The sequence below is a fragment of the Montipora capricornis genome, chromosome 2, assembly GCF_036669925.1.
Source record: "Montipora capricornis isolate CH-2021 chromosome 2, ASM3666992v2, whole genome shotgun sequence".
In the NCBI taxonomy this organism is placed as follows: Eukaryota; Metazoa; Cnidaria; class Anthozoa; order Scleractinia; family Acroporidae; genus Montipora; species Montipora capricornis.
The window spans coordinates 19,371,241-19,391,240 of NC_090884.1; the positions used below are offsets into that span (position 1 = coordinate 19,371,241).

At 37.8% G+C, this 20,000-nt stretch overlaps 1 protein-coding gene across 4 annotated transcripts in view; it reads left to right on the plus strand.

Moving 5' to 3' along the window:
* LOC138039018 (serine/threonine-protein kinase ULK3-like) overlaps positions 1-20,000 on the plus strand; it is a 72,694-nt gene that overhangs the window by 833 nt on the left and 51,861 nt on the right. For all 4 annotated transcript variants that reach the window (XM_068885164.1, XM_068885165.1, XM_068885162.1 and 1 more), the window contains exons 2-4: positions 10,199-10,339; positions 10,480-10,600; positions 16,522-16,626. In XM_068885164.1, coding sequence (XP_068741265.1) covers positions 10,199-10,339; positions 10,480-10,600; positions 16,522-16,626 — 367 coding nt within the window. The remainder of the gene's footprint in view (positions 1-10,198; positions 10,340-10,479; positions 10,601-16,521; positions 16,627-20,000) is intronic.

Here is a 20,000-nt window from a genome sequence, read left to right on the forward strand (position 1 = left end):
AGCTGTTCTTTGTTGTCTTCAGCCTCGGATGGACATAGGCAGCCCAAGCTCGCGTCACTACAGACAGCCGTTGAGAATTTAAACGCGTTATAAGACTTTGTATGGGAAATCAAATACCGTCGATTATAAGGCCTAAAAAATGCTCAATTTAACTTTCATTCAATAAAGTGAATAAAAATGACTCACCTCTGGTGTATTGGGACATTTCATTTTTTATCCGCATCCCCCCCTATGGAAGGCATTTTTTTTGTAATGTCAAGAAGGACCCTGTCGGAATCTGGATTTTCTGCTCCAGTTTAGGGGGTCGGAATCTGGAGTCTTTGTTCTATACAAAAACGGGCTTGTCGGAAACATGCTTCAGAGTAAAAGGGGCCTGTCGGAATCTAACTTCAGAGGTGAAAGTCAGAGGTGAAAGGGACCTGTCGGAATCTGATTTCAGAGCAAAAGGGACCTGTCGGAAAAATGCCTTCCATAGGGGGGGTGCGGATAAAAAATGGAATGTCCCATTCTTGTGCCTTTTGGAGCTCATTACACCGTTTCGGGAATTATGTGTTTTCAGTGTTTTCAATGTTCTAAGACGAAGTCAAGGCTGCACACTACGATTCCGACCGTTGACAGCTCAGAGGCGGTTTGCGACTCGAAAATCCATCCCTGCCAAGTTTTTTTCACGCAAAGCTAAAGCCACATGATTTGCGAACCTCCGAGAATGTTTCGTCATCAAAAAACCCCACGCACTTGGCTGGAAAGGAGCATTTTCTGCTTCGATTTCCACGATAGCTGATGAATTTAACTGTTTATGATCACCCACGACGACACGGAGCTTGGGTCCGAGGTCAAATTAACTCCACCCGATGAGGTACAGTCATTACAACACTTACCCCATCCCCACAGCGGCTTATCGTAACCATTGAGCTGTTACGATAAGCCTCTGTGGGGATGGGGTAAGTGTTGTAATGACTGTACCTCATCGGGTGGAGTTAATTTGACCTCGGACCCAAGCTCCGTGTCCTCGTCGGTGATCATAAACAGTTAAATTCATCAGCTATCGTGGAAATCGAAGCAGAAAATGCTCCTTTCCAGCCAAGTGCGTGGGGTTTTTTGATGACGAAACATTCTCGGAGGTTCGCAAATCATGTGGCTTTAGCTTTGCGTGAAAAAAACTTGGCAGGGATGGATTTTCGAGTCGCCAACCACCTCTGAGCTGACAACGGTCGGAATCGTAGTGTGCAGCCTTGACTTCGTCTTAGAACATTGAAAACACTGAAAACACAGAATTCCCGAAACGGTGTAATGAGCTCCAAAAGGCACAAGAATACACCAGAGGTGAGTCATTTTTATTCACTTTATTGACTGAAAGTTAAATTGAGCATTTTTCAGGCTTTATAATCGACGGTATTAAGAATTTGATTTCCCATACAAAGTCTTATAACGCGTTTAAATTCTCAACGGCTGTCTGTAGTGACGCGAGCTTGGGGTGCCTATGGGATGGAGAGGATAGAAATCCCGGGGTAGTCATTCGATAACATCGATAATCGATAACATTCGATAACAATCGATAAAAATCGATTAATTTTTTCGAAATTCGATAAAATTTGATAAAAGAGTTTGGTGTGAGTAATCGATAATTATCGATTTTTGAGTTAGGGCTATCGATTTTATCGATAAATATCGAATTTATCGAAACTGAATTATCGTACCAATTCTCGAAACGGAAACACCAAAAGATATTAAAGAGCTCGCAGAGATACTTATAACAACTTCCCTGTTTGTTAAACGATAAAACTTGCTTCATCTCTTCAACAAACTTTTATTAATACTCAGCATGTGTTTTATTTGAAATCCGCTATAGATCCCTGGTTGATTATCCCACTGTTCATTTATTTGCCGATGTAACACAATCGCACGCTCGTTGCTCTTCCCGGGTGCTCTTTGACCCAGTCTTAAAAGGGAAAGATTTTCGTGATTTTTTGAGTAAAGTCAAAGATATGAACAAATTATTTAGACGCCCCGGGCGAGGCTCGGACTCGTAATGTAAATGTTACATAATAGCGATTGATGAATCCGATAAAATCGATAAAATTAACACTTCGTTGGCGTGTGAGTATCGATTTTTATCGATTGACCGATAAAATCGATATCGTTTAAAATCAATTAATCGATTTTTATCGAATTATCGAATGATTTTCCGATATCAAGTTTTATCGAATGACTACCCCGGGTAGAAATTGATTGAAACTTGAAAAAACTGGCCAGTTGTTTCAAGTTTGTTGGCAGTGTCTTCAGAAGTTGTCAAAAATTAAGGGACTGTTCTCAGGGTTCGTGCTACTCCTTGAAGTCCTTGAAAAGTCCTGGAATTTAATTTTGGACTGTAATTTACAAGGGCGCTTGAAAAGCCCTTGAAAAAAAAAGGATTTTGTGGGAAACTGCTTGAAAACTCCTTGAATTCTTGCTTGGGTAAAAGTTGTAGAGATTGCATCATGCCAAGAGAAAATGAAGATCGCGCTAAGTTAAAGACAAGACATCTCAAAAATTGAGCAAATTGACTATCGGGGAAAGATTACTGCACAAATTAAAATGCCTTTTGCATGCACTTACATGTAACTTGCAGGATGTGGGAAAGATTATCACTGTAGGCTTTTACAGCAAAGAAAACACTGAAACATGATGTATGGCACCGCTTTGCTAAAGAAACTATGCAGCTCTGTCAATGGAGAGTGAAGCCCAAGGATATAAAAATGTTGTTCATACAGTTTATGTAATAGAACAAAGAGTTAAGATTCAAAGACAAAAATAAGGCAATTATCACTGTAGGCTTTTACAGCAAAGAAAACACTGAAACATGATGTATGGCATAGAAATCTCCTTACAAACACTCCTTGAAAACTCGGCTCCTGGTTCTCTAAACATCTCCGCCCCTCCCCCAGCAATAAATAACGAACAGTCCCTAAATATGAATAGCTCTTTTCTGCCATAAAGATATTTCATATTTTGTCAATGGGTTATCAGGAATGTTGTATGTGTGAGCTACACCACCAAATCATATTTTTTACCCAGTTTTGACCTAAAAACTGCTAATTTAGCATGACAGTGCCCCTTTAACCAGGCCTTCTGATAGGGTGCGATAAAAAAAATGCAAATTAGGTATGCGAAATTTGCAGGGCAGAATATGTGATTAGAAAGGCCAATTATGTGATGAATAATGTAAATATGCGATTTTTTTCTGAGCAATTTTAAGCTTATTGCCAAGGAGCAAGCCCAGCGAAGACGCAAGGCTTGCGAGGCGGCCAGCTTAATGCCATGCGAAGTAGGGCAGCAGGCAGAAAAATTCTCGATCGTGGTATGAAAAGTGTAATGTAAGGCTACGTAGTGTAATGTAAGGTTCCCTGGAGATTTAGTAGGGACCAATGAAAGCGCGTTTTGATGTGTGATGTCATTAGAGAAACTTGCATGATGTGCGTGACTATTGATGATCTTGTGTTCGGAGTTGAGTGAAAACACATTTTTTCCTACTTCCCTCACCATTTTGTTGTGTACACTTGCTTTGAGTGTTCTTTAATATTTATTTTCGAAGCATCATGCTCTATATTGAGTGACCAAGCTCAAAACTAAACCAGGGAATGTGTTCTTATTGGCCGCTGTTGTCAATTACGGATTAAGGCCCGCAAGTACAGGGTTCTCATTAAGTGCCGGCTGCTGGCTAAAAAACCGGCTACTTTAAATTTAGAGCCGTCTACTTTTCGGTCATGAACTTGCTATAAACAATGACAAAGCGCTTCTCCTGCCGACTACTTTTATATTTAAGCCATCTACTCAAAAACTTATTGAGAACCCTGCAAGTAGAGAAGTGTATGTTGTCTGCAAAGTACACAATTAAACGATAAATTTGACTTGTAATTCATGACTATATCTTGCAGAATAAAAATTCTACACGTGAAACAACTTTAATGTGCGAGAGAGTTTGATTCCCCGTTACATGTTTCACACACGCTTTAGCGATTTTTTTACATGGCACTGATTTTATTCAACTTAATTATTGTATATTCCTGTTAAAATTATGGCCGTTCAAAAATTACAGCAGTATTTTCAATATTATTGCAAAACACGTTGACATCTACAATGTACGTTGTTGTTGGAGAAACAAAGTGTGCAATTTCTATTATTTCGAATAAAAAAATTACAACTACTGTTGGGTGTTTTTGAACTCTGATACAAATCTGCAAACTATGTATTCTATTGACTGTTTCGTTGGCACTTAGCGATAGCTATTACTAGTTTTATAAGGTTTCAGGATAAGAAAAACACTTTTTGCTGCCCTAAAGACATTTTGAACACAAGGGAACATTAATAATTTATGCGTCTTGATCGACATTAGTTGAGATAAATAAATCAAAAAATGAGGTCTTCTGCACTATTCGTGCCCCACGATAAAAGTCGAAAGGACACAGCTAACAAGCCAAATGAATTATCAATAATTATTGACATTCCTGCATGCTACAACTACATGTAGTTTCTTAGAGGCCCTACTGGCCATGTCGCTTGTCGGAATTTACATGTACCCTGGCAGAGCCTCTTCTTACGCTTTGTTTTTATGTGCAGTATTATATTTCTGAACACAACAAACCAACTTTTTTTTTCTTTTTCCAATCGTCATCGAAAAAACCAACATTGAATTTTCAGCTTTTATTATTTTTAACACTTCATCCTGCTTCACAATAATACATGTACAATTATTCAATCAATAATTAGGCAGGGAGATAAACTTATTATAATTAAATCGTAAAAAATGATTTTAACAGCATCTTGTATTATTTTAAAACCCCACAGTACTGTACATGTACATGAAGGTTAATTTATACCATATGTCAGTCTGTCAAACTCACATCTGATCTCATAATTGTATTGTACAACAAAATTAGCTTGAACAAAGGGCGTGTTTGTGTTGTACCAATAGGCGACTCTTTAAGAATGAGACTCGCACCAGGCCCCCGACATGCAAAATAATGCCTTGAACCTTGGATGTTTACAAAATTGAAGACCTGTGACAAAGGTTTTTAAGCCTTTTTCCAACTAGGTAAATCGTCTTTAAAATGGCGTATTTATGCAGGAATTCGTAAGAAACTTGTTGATTTATGTTTTATGTTAGGAATGTTGTGCATTCTTACATTTGTAAATTAGGGATGGCGAATGGTAAATGCGAGACTTTGCGAGACGGTGAGACCAGCGTTTTTCTTTGCGAGCCCGAGACATTTTGACTTTTTAGATTGTGAGACCGAGACTTCAAAGTGTTTGACACCTTCATATAAAAAAACCAGACTGCGAGACGCACATAACCGCTCAAAAAACGAGACTGCGAGACCCGTGAAATTCAACTAAAATTTTGCGAGACCCAGAGTTTTTGATGAACCATTCACCCCCCCTTAAATTGTGAATTATGCGATTTTTTGTGAATTTTACGATCCGATGCGATTTGAGGTCAATTGTGCGAAATTGCACCATCACGTGATATCAGAGGCCTGTTAAACACTAGTTGTGGAAAAACAATTGTGCTGGGAATGTGGCATCTGTTTGCGTTAATTTTCTTCTTGTCCCAGTATTACAGCTGTAAAGCAGCAACGTGTTACAATGTACAGTTACAGTAGTTGCCCTATTTCTGCAAAACTATTTTTGCAAAACTGTAATATCTTACCTCAAAACAGCACTAACAAGCTTACAGCTGTACAGTACTTTATCCACAACGATTGTAGCTTCCACTGCCGGTACAAAAGTAGGGTGTGAAGTTTCACTGCTCTACTTCTACACTGTACATCTACATGTACATCTACATGTACTTTGAGCTTGAAGCTCTTTGGTTAATCTTTGCAATTGGGGAAAGACTACAGTGTACATCAAATTTGTTGCCCTTAAATTCCGGACAGGTTGCCATAATTATTTCCAGATGGGTCAGTATACAATGTGGACTGCAGACCTGGACTGCGAACCGGGTTTAAAACACAGACTGAGTATGAAACACGGAGTACGGACTGGGTATAAAACGCGGACCAGGTACATGTACGTGTATAAAACACGGACTGCGGACTAGGTATGAAACAAAGACTGAGTATCAAAAAAACCTGCTACACATTATGGCATTTACATGAAACGATCTATAATGGTACATGTACACCTTTAGTTAATGGAATAGACGATATGTACAGGATTTCTAACTGTGTGAACTTTATTATGAATCATCCAGTAATGTACATGTACGTGTATTGGATTGAGTAGCATAGAAGGTACATGCACTAGTTGAATTGTGCTGTTTCCTAGAAGATACGATTTTCAACTGTAATGCCACCATCCCAATTGATGTCACGTAGGAACACAATAAATGGTATTGTAATACATAATACAAGCCATGTGTAACTTTCGGAGCATCAGATTTGCAGTGGAAAATACTTTGCTTGCTTTAGTATTTACAAAGTAGTATGGAGTCTTCTGTTAGCGATGATAAGTCTGACACTTGAAAATCGATGCCACTGTAACTATGTCAATAATAATTTATTAATATCCTTTCGTGTTTGGTACGATGTGCTTTGCACTTCGCGTGCAAACTTCTGAAATGTTTCAGAGCTTATACAATATCTAACGATTGTTTAGAACTTTAAATGAATGAAGGGGGTAGTTTCTAAAGAAACTGTGATTGTTTCTTTAGTTCCTGCTTTTCTTCGTTGAAAATATTCCCTATAGGATTCAAATCTGGACTGGCAAATATTTTGCAATCAATCAGACAACAAGTTGCAAAAATAGTAGAGAAACCTTGGGGAGTTATTAATTTACCTATGATCTCTCACACCTGCATCCCCCTCCTCCCCTTATCAGTGTTGCTAGCAAGACAAAAAAATGTTAAAAACTTAAACAGTCCACATTGAAAGGGGAAGGAGGGGAGGGGAAGTGGGAAAGCTTTAGGGTGGGTATTGGAAGCTACAATGTAGAAAAGGTGTTTTTTAACTGGAGTGTCTCAACAATAATTTTGCAACTTGTTGTAATATCAGGTCTGCTTTCACCAGCCAAAGCTAAATTTGCACTAGCCAGTCTTGTCAGTTGCAGTTTCATTCATTTGCATAAACTATCACGAAAAAAATTCCACATTTGCAAACACAACTCGCACTTTTAGTAAAATTATATTCTCACATCCATCCTCGCAACAGTGGCGTAAATATGCTGCAGTGTACATCTTCCCGTATTTTTCTCATGAAGGCAAAGTTTTTGTGACCTCGAGGCCAATTCTCACAGAACCATTGCCAATACTTTGCAACTCACAAATGCACTGGAGTGTGGAAAACACGGAATAAAGTAAATTAAGAAATAAACCGTACATAAAACTAAACTGCTCGTTTTGAAGTCTGTGGAGAGGCTGGTCCTTTGATTTCATATTGAGCTTGAAATTCCATTCTACGCATGAAGCACAAAGGCAGCGGAATGGGGGAAAATAATATGTTAAATCAGATACATGTATAAAGGGAATTCGAAAGGACAGACTTGCCCTCTTATAAGATTTTCTTTTTAATAGTTTCAAACAGCAATCCGTGCGTTTTATGCTTGAATGGTTTTCAATTAATATTCAGCGGCCACAGTGCTCGCGAGCAAATTATTTCTCTTTATGTGAGATTCACCATTCGTAGTAAACGAGATACATGTAAGTCGCTCCACATTATCTCTTCCTTTTTTTAAAATTTGAAATAAATTAGAATTATTTTGATTCAATTTTTAAACAAGTTGGTGACCTCTTTCGATATACAGGTAAAAACGTCGCAAACAGTCGCAAACAGTTTGGGTTGGCTCGATCGCAAACACTGTCACTTTTTGTGTTTGCACTGTCCTTCTCATTTTTTTTCTCCAAAGGGTGGTAGAGATTTTCTCCTATCAAGAGATTATTCGATCAGCCCCAAGTAAGTTTCAGGTTTGGCATGGCCTTCCTACAGTGTATAATTACGCCTTCCGGGGAGAGCAAGACCCTCTACTTTTTGTAATGAACTCTTACCCGCTGCTCCCTCTCTCCCTCTCCCTTTTTCACGAGGAGTGTGCTACATGTACACCTTCAACCGGGGTATCCAGTGCAGCAAAGACCCATGCCCCTTCGTTCACTGCTGTAATACCTGTAATGGAAAGCACTCTTTCCCCCACCCTACCACCACCACGACTTCTTTTCAAAAAGTAGAGGCCAAAAAAGTGATAAAAATTGACAAACCACTAGTTTCTTGCAGTCCCAAAAGGCCCAAACTCCTTTCATTGTTAAATACCAACCCTACCAGAAAATTTTTTTCCTTACCCTTTTGGAGCCTCGTCCAATGACTTCAGGGTGGGCTGTAAGGGCCCCCTTTATCTCAAGATACACCCCTAACCTTCCCTCTGTGAACCGTCAACCTCAAATCAAAGAGGCCAACCTCCTCGACGAGGTCTAGCTTGGTCTCATTGCTGGGCCCTTCCAACACCCCCCCCCCCCTCCCCCTTTGAAAACTTTCAGATTCACCCCCGTGGTTCTGTTCCAAAGAGCAACAGTTGAAAATGGCATACTGTTTTTTCACCTACATGTATCCTATACTAAGGAGTCCTCCGAAAGCTTACACTGTAAAAGCCTTTATAACTATTGAATACTTTACCCATACATACACTGTACATGTACGTACCAATGCCGTTTCCTCGGCTCTCGAACACAGCCCGGGCTGTTCCGTGCCTAAAACAGAAATCCAGTCTGCCTTCAGAATAATCCCCAGTCACCCCTGATGAGCCTTCTTGCTCGTAAGCAGAGACTTTACTTTTTTTTTTACCCCTGAGGGAGCTCCTGGGAATGGCCTGGAAAGACCACTACTACACTGTACTGACGAAGCCCTTCCTGTTGGCCTACAGAGAGTCCCCTTCATTGTTAATCAGCTTTCCGTATCCCTTGAGTGGTTTGTTAAGCATTATTTAAAAATCCCTTCCATCATCCGCATTCAGGGGTTTTCAATAAATTTTGAAAACTTTAAAAAAATTTGAAATCAAGGAGCCCGGATGAGGCGTCTCCGGCTGTTCATGACACAGTTCAAGGTTCCAGTTCTCCTGCAAAGAAATTCCCCATTTTGGATACTGTAGAAATATACAAGTATCTCTCTCCAAGAACCTCTTTGCCAAGACAAATAATTGATTGTGACATAATTATTTGCTTTCCCTGTATAAATATCCGTGCATTTCCTTGGTTGGGGAACAGGGAATTCATATTGAATGGTCCCTAAGATATAAACTAAAAGATAGTTCTTCCAAGCACATTCATGACTCCTTTAGCTTTTGTGGATATACTGACTGCAATAAGACTGACTGACTGCAATAAGACATTTGGAGGTGGATATTCTACCCTTGAGTTACAATGTACATTGTAAGGTGGAATTTGAGTTACTGTACACTTGTAATTCTGTAGTTTGCATTCCTTTTCCTTTTTTACAATCAAAATTGTACAGTGTAGCTTTCAAACCTTTTAACTTGATAAATGGCACATTTCCTTTCTAGTTTCACAAGTGTTGTATAATTATGCATTATAACCACTAATATTGCTTTCAGTTAACTGTATGTACACCTGTACATGTACTTGACTGTGGTTGACCTGGGAAACAATACCAGACATCTTCATGAGTCCCTTGCTTTGGAAATGCAGCAGATAATTATGAACAATAAAATTATTATTCCACAAGCGTGTGTTGGATGTGAGATGGTACATTTGTAAGTAGCCAATGAGGCACTACGCTCCTCGTTGACTATAACAAGGCATTCGGTATATGACCAGACTTGATAACCGAGATTGTGTGAGTCAATCTGAAAGCTGGAAAAGCAATATCTGAGGTCAAAAATTTTAGATTGCTAGTTAGTATAATTACGTACTAGGTGACTAATAAAAATTCTCTGCACTGATTGGTTACACTTGAGGTGATTATAAGTGGTTTTTACAGATGACCAAATTAATAATTGTTTTAAAGAAAATGCATACATGTGTATTTTTAAAATAATGACCTATTTAATTATATTAAAACAGAGATGAACTAACATTAATTTTGTTAAATATTGGGGAGGGTGATTTCTTGTCAGCCATAATACCATGGTTATTACCAGCAGTCCATAACACAGTAGGTAATGGGCCATTTGTACTATAAATTCCGAGACAGAATTTTGATATACAGCATTTTTGCAGGGTAACACTCGAGATGTAGTGGCTATTAAATGCATTCAAAAAAGTTCTTTGAGCAAGACAGCTACAGAGAATCTACTCACTGAGATTGAATTGCTTAAGAAATTGGATCATGAGCATATTGTCAAATTGAAAGACTTCGAAGTAAGTGTTATTAAAGTAGATTACATGTATCTTTTATCATATTGATTCCATGGTTTGGTATCTTTACTCAATTTGGCAACTGCTTTTATTTTTATGATAGTTGAGAAACCTCAACAATTCTATACTTGCTTTTTACACAGTGGAATGATGAATATATTTTCCTAATCATGGAGTACTGCAGTGGAGGGGATTTATCAAGGTTTATTCGCAGCAGAAGAGTGCTGCCTGAAGAAACTGCTAGACGGTTTTTGCGACAATTGGGTATGTTCCTGGTAATCTAATCTGATTCATAGCTGCATGGGTGTTAAAGCTGGACATGTTCTTTTAAATGTTTATTGCTTGTTACAATGTACGTTACAAACTACTTGATTCATAGCCTTAAACTGTTAGAATATTTGCCATTCATGTATAATGAATAAAGAGCTTACAGATCTTAAGTTAAATACCGTATTTACCCGCGTATAGGCCGCACCCCAAACTCTCAATGGTTTTCATGGGAAAAAAATGTGAGGTCAAGTACCGGGATAAATAAAGCGAAGTTTGAAATCAACAATAGCTACCGTAATTTCTGGGCGATTACCTGAGGGTAATGTGTTAATTAAATATCAGCATTAATATTATTATTGTTATTGATATTATTATTATTATTATTATTGTTTTTATTAATACTACTACTACTACTAAGAATAATAATAATAATAATATTATTATTATTATTATTATTATTATTAAGATCTTAAGTAAAATACCGTATTTACCCGCGTATAGGCCGCACCCCAAACTCTCAATGGTTTTCATGGGAAAAAAATGTGAGGTCAAGTACCGGGATAAATAAAGCGAAGTTTGAAATCAACAATAGCCACCGTAATTTCTGGGCGATTACCTGCGGGTAATGTGTTAATTAAATGTCAGCATTAATATTATTATTGTTATTGATATTATTATTATTATTATTATTATTATTGTTTTTATTAATAATACTACTACTACTAATAAGAATAATAATAATAATAATACCGTTAAAAATAATAATAATAATAATAATATTATTATTATTATTATTATTATTATTATTACAGCTTATTCCAAAACAAACAATCTAGAGAGAATCTGTGTGTCATGTTAAAGTGGGTGACTGCTCCTACACCTGTAGTTGCTGTTTCAGCTTCTGCAAGGAAGTACATGTACTTAAGAATTCAAAGGAAGAACTGAGGTGTCCACTACCTACTCAATGAGAAGGTTGTTTTCATGTCACTGGTATCCTGAGTCCCTTGGTGTTTCTACCATTGGTTGTGGTGATGCAGGCATGCATGGTGGGTTAAACTTCCTCAGCTGGTGGATGTGTTACTAGGAATTATTATTATTACTTCATTAAATAGCAGATGACTTAGGATAACCAGCAGAGATGTATCCAGGTTTTCAAATTTGGGGGTCCTCTGGACCCCTTTTTGAAAAATGTGAGGGTCCATTGCAAAATTTTGGGGGGCCCAGCTAATTAATATTCAAGAATTAATATTCAATCTATTGTCTCTTAATTGCTGTTGCAGTACCCTTTCAGATTTCTAAATTGCACAAAAATAAAGTATTATCCCTCCCCTCGAATATGTACTTAGAATAAAATGATCAATGTCTTTGAAACTGTTATGCCCGTTGATTCATCGATCAAAATGTAGGGCTGTCAAAGCTCCATCGATCACATCTGAAAATGCCTCCAGGAATCCGTACGCTGTAGGAACTGTTAACTCCAGGTGATAAATGATCTAGATCTCCACAGCTAAAAAAACACAGATCTGAATCTCAGTGTTCCATTAAAACAAAAAAAGAGCATCATTTATTTTAAACACTTGAGGTGTAATTTAGGATGAAAAGAGTAAACAAATATAGACGATCGATACACAGTTCATCGTCGGCCTCTGCGGCCGTGACTTCGTCATGGCCAATGTTAAGAATCAAGTGACTGAATACATTCAAGTTTCATGTTCAGCACTTTATTTTTAACACTAACTCCGAAAACGTTGCATAATTTGCAAAACAAACAACTATAAAGCGTATATTCCGGCGATGTTGGTATTGCATTGAATTATCATTTATATTGTAAAATACAATTTCATACACATGGTACATATATTGGAAGATACTGTAATATAAATTGGTTCTTAATATGCCCGGGGGAGGTGGGGGAAGGGATGTTGAAGCATTAATTTGACTGGTACATCAACTCCTCAAGCTGGACATAATCATTGACAAAATGAAATCATTGGACTACATGTACATTATACAAAAATCCGAAAATAACAGCTTACCTTGAAATTTAAGGAATTCGATCATTTCTGAGTTGTGAGAAATGTGAATGTTCAATTTCCTTGTGAAATATGCTGATCGCATGTTTTTCCTTGCGTTTGTAATTTTCATAAACATTCGATTTTTTTTCTGCATCCAGTTGGACCCTTTTTTCCATATTCTGTGCATCCAAAAATAAAATGAGTGTGTCCCATGACACAATGACGCACTCTGGATGTACATCTCTGAACCAGTGACATATAATCAACCTTCTCATCTCATAGTATTTGTGGGATGTTTCATGTAACTTACATGATGAAAGATATTTCAGATTGTTGACACAAAGAATAAAATTAGAATGGTAGACTGGAGAGCGTGTGATTAAAAGATATTCCTTGAGTTTAATCTGATTCATCTACCCGTAGTTCAGCCTGCACTGAATTCTACAACTGACGTAAAGATGAAAACAACGTTCGTCACAGAAAATGAATTTGAGAGATTTGGATATTGGAGGAATTTGACCATTTGATGTCAATATACTGTAAGTGATCCAAGTAGTGTGGGCACTGAGTCGAAGTGATGGCTTCATACTTTTCACTTGTACGTGAACGGAAAAGGTTTGATTGTTATTCCCCATAAGGATGAATAGCAAAGTGCAACTCTAGGCGAGCACTGCTTCTTCATTGCGCCGGACCAGATGCACCTGATATGTTTTTATCTTTTGCCTGGAATGTCAGATACAACTCGACCCCCAGACACCTAGCCCCACCTTTCAGAAAATTAATGGCAAAGGGAAAAAAACATCGATTTTCATCTATTTTGAATAACTAAAAAAAATCTTTTTAAAAAAATGTTGACTAATTCTCAAAATTTTAACCCTTATCGTACAGCTAGTTTTTGAGAAAAGGCCTTTGAAAATTTAATGTCTAGTTTCCAGGCCCCCCTCCAGGAACTGGGTCTCTATATTTAGCATTTTCCCGTGATGTGCAATAACAAATAAATTATTAAATTTTGTTGGGTAAAATTACATGACAAACTCTTTTTTTGGTCTGTACCCTTTTCAGTCTGAAGCTCTTGTAGCTTGGGAACGTTGGTTCCAACCACAATCTAATCTCTGATCAAGAAATCCTTACAAAGCACTCCAAAAGCGCACTATTGGGCCCTTCATCTTCTTCCTGGGTTGTCATTCTGAAGGTATATCGTTCATACGTGTAGGTGGTGTTCTTCTGTGGAATGCAATACGTTTCTAGCACTGTTAGAATGTGACAGCGACCAATGAACCATTCATAACAATAATTATTAGTGAACTTTTTCGCGTGAAAGGTCACAGTTTTTGTTAGGGAAAAAATTTCAATCCAAAGGAAGCGAAATAAACAACTCAAGTAAATTGTCGTAGATTTCTGAAGTCAGTGGAAGCATTCGCAACTAATACAATGGTTGTTTAGATTGGCCTAGGATAAAGAATAACCGAAATAACCAGTTTCTACATTCTACGTCTCTGCGGTTTCATTTGTAACTGCATCATTTTCGATGTGGTTACACCTTCTCTTTACATGACACCGATCGAGACTGTTGCCAAAACCGTGTCAATTTGAAACCGCTGCCAAAAGTGGAGCGTTTTGAAAATGATCTGGTTTCATTTATCGTGTAAACAGGGAAACCAGAGCGATTTGAAGATTGTTACAATTTTGGCGCGAAATCGTCATAGTTCAATGTGAAATAGTGAATTTAGCACGTAGTGCAGCGCTCGCTTATACCATCACAACTTGGATTTTCTGGCAAACAGCATTGATTTTGACATGGTTTCGAAGTCATGAAACCGTGTCGTTAAGAAACCGTGTTCATGTAAATGATGCCTAAGAGATGCTTTGCAGGAAGAGCAACCAGTACCAGTTGATAGATACAGCTTTCTTGCTCCATGTTGTCTGCCATGCTGATCCAGTGTTCTTCCTCATCTTTAATGATTTAACTTTGTTTGGTTTGAGGACAGAGATTGTTGGGCACATGCAAAGTATGTCAGCCTATAATTATGAAGGCACTGCTTTACTACACAAGTACAGAGCTCGAAATTAGCGGTTGTCCGGTCAATCCAGATGATCAGAAAGTTTACCAAGCGACCAGTTTTGGTCAAATGAAAAGCCTGTTTGCTGAAGAAAAAACAGTGGACAACCCAGCCAAAACAAAACAAAATGGATTACATTAGCAACACTGCACTCACTAACCCTAACACTGCTGGTTTTTTGTCGCCAATTTCCAATAGTACATGTACATGTAGTGTGAAGTTAACAATGGAGAAATGGTAAACGTTATGTTTTGAATTTCTGTGGCTTTCACAAAAAATTGTCGGGTAGGACTAAAAATACAAGAGGCACATGCAGGCAATGGATTTTTAAAATAATGTGAAGACTTACGGTGATTCCCTTGTTTTGCACCGCGCATCTCACACTGTGCATAGCATTGCGACTTCGGAGATGGCGGCCTTTCACCCCGGCCATCTGAAGAGAGGCAATAAAGGCTGCTTTTGCTGTTCAAGAGCTTTTAAAAGCAATCATGATAACTCTTGTCGGTTAAGGTGTTGTTTTGGAACTCACCCCAGTCCTTTCGTGGAAAATGATCATTTTGAAGCCGAAATTGCCCCTTTGCCATGCATTATATAGTGTTGCAAAGAAACGAGCATAGTGACCCCCCATTTTTAATGTTATATTTACTCGTAATGCATAGCTACATGGAAAACACATTTTAAGCAGAAAATAAGTTGGATAGTAGAAATTGTAGTATATACATACTGTATAAATGACATGAAACTGCATTCAGAGCCCGACACTGAGTGCAAGGTGCTGACTGTGGCGGTCCAATTTGCTTACGTTTGTTTGCAAGATTGAGCAATTTCAAATCATGTTACTTAAAGATTATAGACCAGACAAACAAGTACATGTAAGTAAGTGTGAAAATAATCTGGATAGTGCGTCATTTTCAAGGGAATCACCTTAATTAAACCTAGACTTCTACAAAAATCCACGGGCGCCTACTTAGAACTATGGAGGCTCCAATGCCATGTGATTCCTTCTCATCATGACATGTATATAATCGTAAGGGGTTTGCTAATGGGCAACCAAGCATTTACCAGGCCAACCAAATTTACAGGCTTAGTTGCCTGGGGTTTGAAACAGGGACAATCTTTTTTTCAGTTGTGAGCACTGTTTACAAGGTTCATTGTTGAAGCAGAAGTCTGTCATTTTTCAGTGAAAAATTAATAAGGAAATGAAGCTAATTAAATTAGCATTGAACTACTTGTTCAGGCAAATCCCTGATCAGTCAGTCACTTTGTTCTGGGCACTGTCATGCTAAATTTGATGTTTTTAGGTCGAAACTCGGTAAACAATTAATCTAAAGTAATAGCTCCGCCCACCGCGATTAGCCTTTGCTATTTGTGGGCGGAGACAGACTGTACCTTTTTGTATCTGTTTTGATTAAATAAATTGAATTGAATAAATTGATAAACCGCTGTTTAGCTCACACGCACAACATTCCTGACAACCCCCTGAGAAGATATGAAGTGTATTTTTGCCACAAAGAGCTATTCGTATTTAATTTTTGGTGACGTTTTTAGTTTGTTTGTGGTCACCAAACTTGAAAAAACTGGCCATTTTTTTCAAGTTTCAGTCCATTTCCATCCTCTCCATCCTTGGCCGCAAACAACAAAGAATAGCTTCAGTGCACTTCAATTGACTATTAATATTGTTAACAAAACTACAGCAATATGTTTGGTCTTCGTTGATGCAAAGACGTCTTTTAGTGTTTTTACCCCTTTAAGGAAAGTGAAAAAGATTAGTGAATTACATAAACAAATGGATTTGAGTTAAGTTTTGTTGCTTTGTTATAATTGCATTATTTTTTTTCAGCTCTGGCTCTTCACTTTTTGCATGCAAATGAGATTGCTCATATGGATCTTAAACCACAGAATTTATTGCTATCAGCAAAGCAAAATCCTGTTCTAAAGCTTGCAGGTAATCTTTTATTTACTTGCTTTCAGTATCAGAATTTTGGTGCAACTCTGACCTCCCCAAACATCCTTCCAATCAGACTCTATCCTTAAGATATCCATTTCAAGACAATGGATTAGTCTTATTAACACACAGGGCAAAACTGTGGTCTTTCCATACAATGTACATGTACGCTGTAGCTGGGAGAATCCTCATAAAAGCTACATGTATATGTATGATCACAATCAGAGTACAGAGAAGGGAAGTGATGATAAAAAGGCTGCAGAAAAAACGTTAATAGTAATTATAACAGTTATTGTTGATCATAAACATTATTTAATTAATGCTTGTACATGTAAATGATGATATTCACTGTCTGGTAAACTTGTACACTGTACATGTCCATCACTTTTTTTTGTGCTGAAACTCTTTTATTATAATTATAATAATTTCATTTTAATTTTATTATTATTATCGTTATTGTCATTATTATCATTATTACTATTATTAGTATTAGTATTTATTATTATTACTGTATTATTATTATTATTATTATTATTATTATTATTATTATTATGGCAGTATACAAGCTTATAAACATACAATACATACAAGCTTCTGGAGGCCCTGACCAATAAACCTTGACTGGGCGGTGAACCCTAGCCAATCAATTCATAGATTAAAAATATACATAGATGTACAGGTAATAATGCTAAAATTACTAATTCTAACCTATTTGTATAAACAATTAAAAACTATATGAAAATATATATCTTTACATATAAGTAATAAATATACATGTACATGTATATGGTTTAAAAAAACATAAATGCCCTCTTTTGATTGGGTTACTTCAACATCTTAAACGAGTGTGCAATATTCAGCGTACGTGTACTAGTGATGACTGACTTTGTAGAGTTTTTTCTCCAACTAGTTGCTTTAGTGCCAACAATGAACCTAACTCGAGTGGCCTCCGAGAACGTCCATAATGATGTTGTACTGTGCCACCTGATGCTCTGGGTATCTCTGCTGCAGTTCCCAACGCAGTTGCCTTGTACTTAGATGTCTTCTCAGCAGCCTTTTCTTCTCTATTCTCAACCCAGTGGCAGCTCATCTCTATCAGTGGCACTGTCTTGCTCTGCTTGTCCACAATGGTTGCATAGACTCTGTTTGCCTTCACATGCATGCTGTGTGCATAAAGAGGAATGTCCTGGCAGTAAGCAACTGCCCTCTCATTCTTATACATTGGCTTTGGTTTGGCTTTTAAGTATGAAGGCCCCATTGACGAAAAAAGGTCCAGCAATCTGATCACTTCAAAGAACAGAATCTTATCAGCATTGTTGTGCAGCGACAAGTATTTTGACGGAGTGAAAAGGCCACCCCCAGGTAGAATGTGTGAAACGCTCTCTGTAGCTTGCCACACACGCGATGTAACATTCATCTCCGCTCAAGGCAGTCCCAGTCTAGAATACTTTGATGATAGTAGCTGCTGGTACAATTCTTGTACATGTAAGCCAACGACATTGAGTTGGTTCCATCTTCCAAAGGTGGAGCCAGGAGAAGTAGGCCTTCTGATTTAGGTTCGCGTCTTCCCATCTTTCCCTTATCCTCTTATCCTGCCATCTTTCTCCCTTCACAGTTGCTCTTGGTTCCTTCTGCTGAGCACTAGATAGACAATCCTTCTCTTTCTTCCCGTCTACCTCTTCGCCATCCTTGCTGATACACTTGGGTTCCTGGTAAACCAGCTGGAGTTGGACACCTAACTCTTCAGCATATTTTCTTGCATCCTTGATCATTGATTGTCGCCCTGTCCTCACAGACTTCTCTTCAAACATTCTTACTGCTGACATTGATGGGTCAGGATTATTATAGTTTCATAGCAGCCTTGATCTTGATGTTATTATTATTATTATTATTATTTTGTTTCTCCTAAACTTTCAGTAGTTCAAATTTTACAAAGAATATGCGGAATTTATTTAATTCAAAGCAATGTTCTTGACTTAAGATGGACAGTATCTCTAATGTGTGGAAAGTCAGTTGAATGAATAGACTGCTTTCACAATCCTTCAGTTTTGTGAGATTACCCATTTCTGGCATTGTCTAATTAGATTTTTTTGGTCCTATTTTATCCAAGTCAAGCTGTTTATTATAACCTGCTAGGAAATTAAGTACAATGTTCACTTGCTCACTTCCTTGTTGGTCAATCTGCATTAACTGATGCTTTAATTCATGACTTTCGAGTTCTTTGTTGATGATAGATGTAGTCAGCTTATACATTGTATTAAGACAAGTAAGGCATGTTGGATGACATGCAAAAACACATAAAAAATTATAGGTTTACCAGTATTGAAATTCTCTAAGAAAGATAGCTGGGAAGCTTGGTGTCCTCAAGGATGTGGAAAACAATTTTTTTTCCTCTGTCAATGTTGATAAAAGGAGAAAAAATAACAAACACAATGATGATGTCTAATTGGTCACACCCAAGTTAATCAAAAATCCAAACTACAGTTTGTATAAATGTGTGACATGTACAAGCACATACACTGTATTGCATGTACATTGTATTATTTGCCTCAATACCATACAATCCATGAGGCTCTTTTCATTGTAACTGATGGTCTTACAGCTGTACAGCGCAGGCTATAGTGGCTGGTGGTCAGATCTTCTTTGAGAAGTGCTTTTCATGACTGATCAGTCCTATGTTTTTCATTTGACATTCAAAGTGTCAACCAGTGCAGAAGATTTGCATCTTTGTCTAGCTTCTCTCCATGTTGAATATGGACACCTTCATAATTAAGCTTTGGCTTCCTCAAAGCGTATGAGATGCCCTGAAATCACTTGAAAAAAGTAGTCCATTCCTCACTGTCTTCTCACTGTTGATTGGGCAGAACAAAACAGTGATGTCTACAAGTTTCCTCTTCGCTTACAGTGTACCACAATGTAAAAATCTTGCCTTTTCATTGGTAGGCTCAGCAGTAGAAACAACCCTTCAATCCAGCTGGGGGTTTACTTAACTTTTTCAAAGTATTATTATGGCATGCGTGATAGCTAAGATTATAAACAGCTTTTCATATTCATGAGACATTATGATCATTATACTGTACATAATAGTACCTCTTACTAGCCAAGCTGGAGGTCAGTACTCAAATCCCTTATCCCACAAGGATGAAATGAATGACTTGTCTTGGCTGGAGCAAGTACTGGAGAGATGAAGCCAGTGGGATCAAAATAATGTTGACAAAGCTGCAGAACTCAGGACTTTTCGCTTGGTAAACTTCACATGAGGAGGAACCACAACAGCCTTTTTTGGGAATTGCAGTGTGTCGTCCTTAGGGTTCCATATCATGCTCAACAGACCTGCCTGATCCTTCTGAGAATCAATTCCCATCTTCAATGAT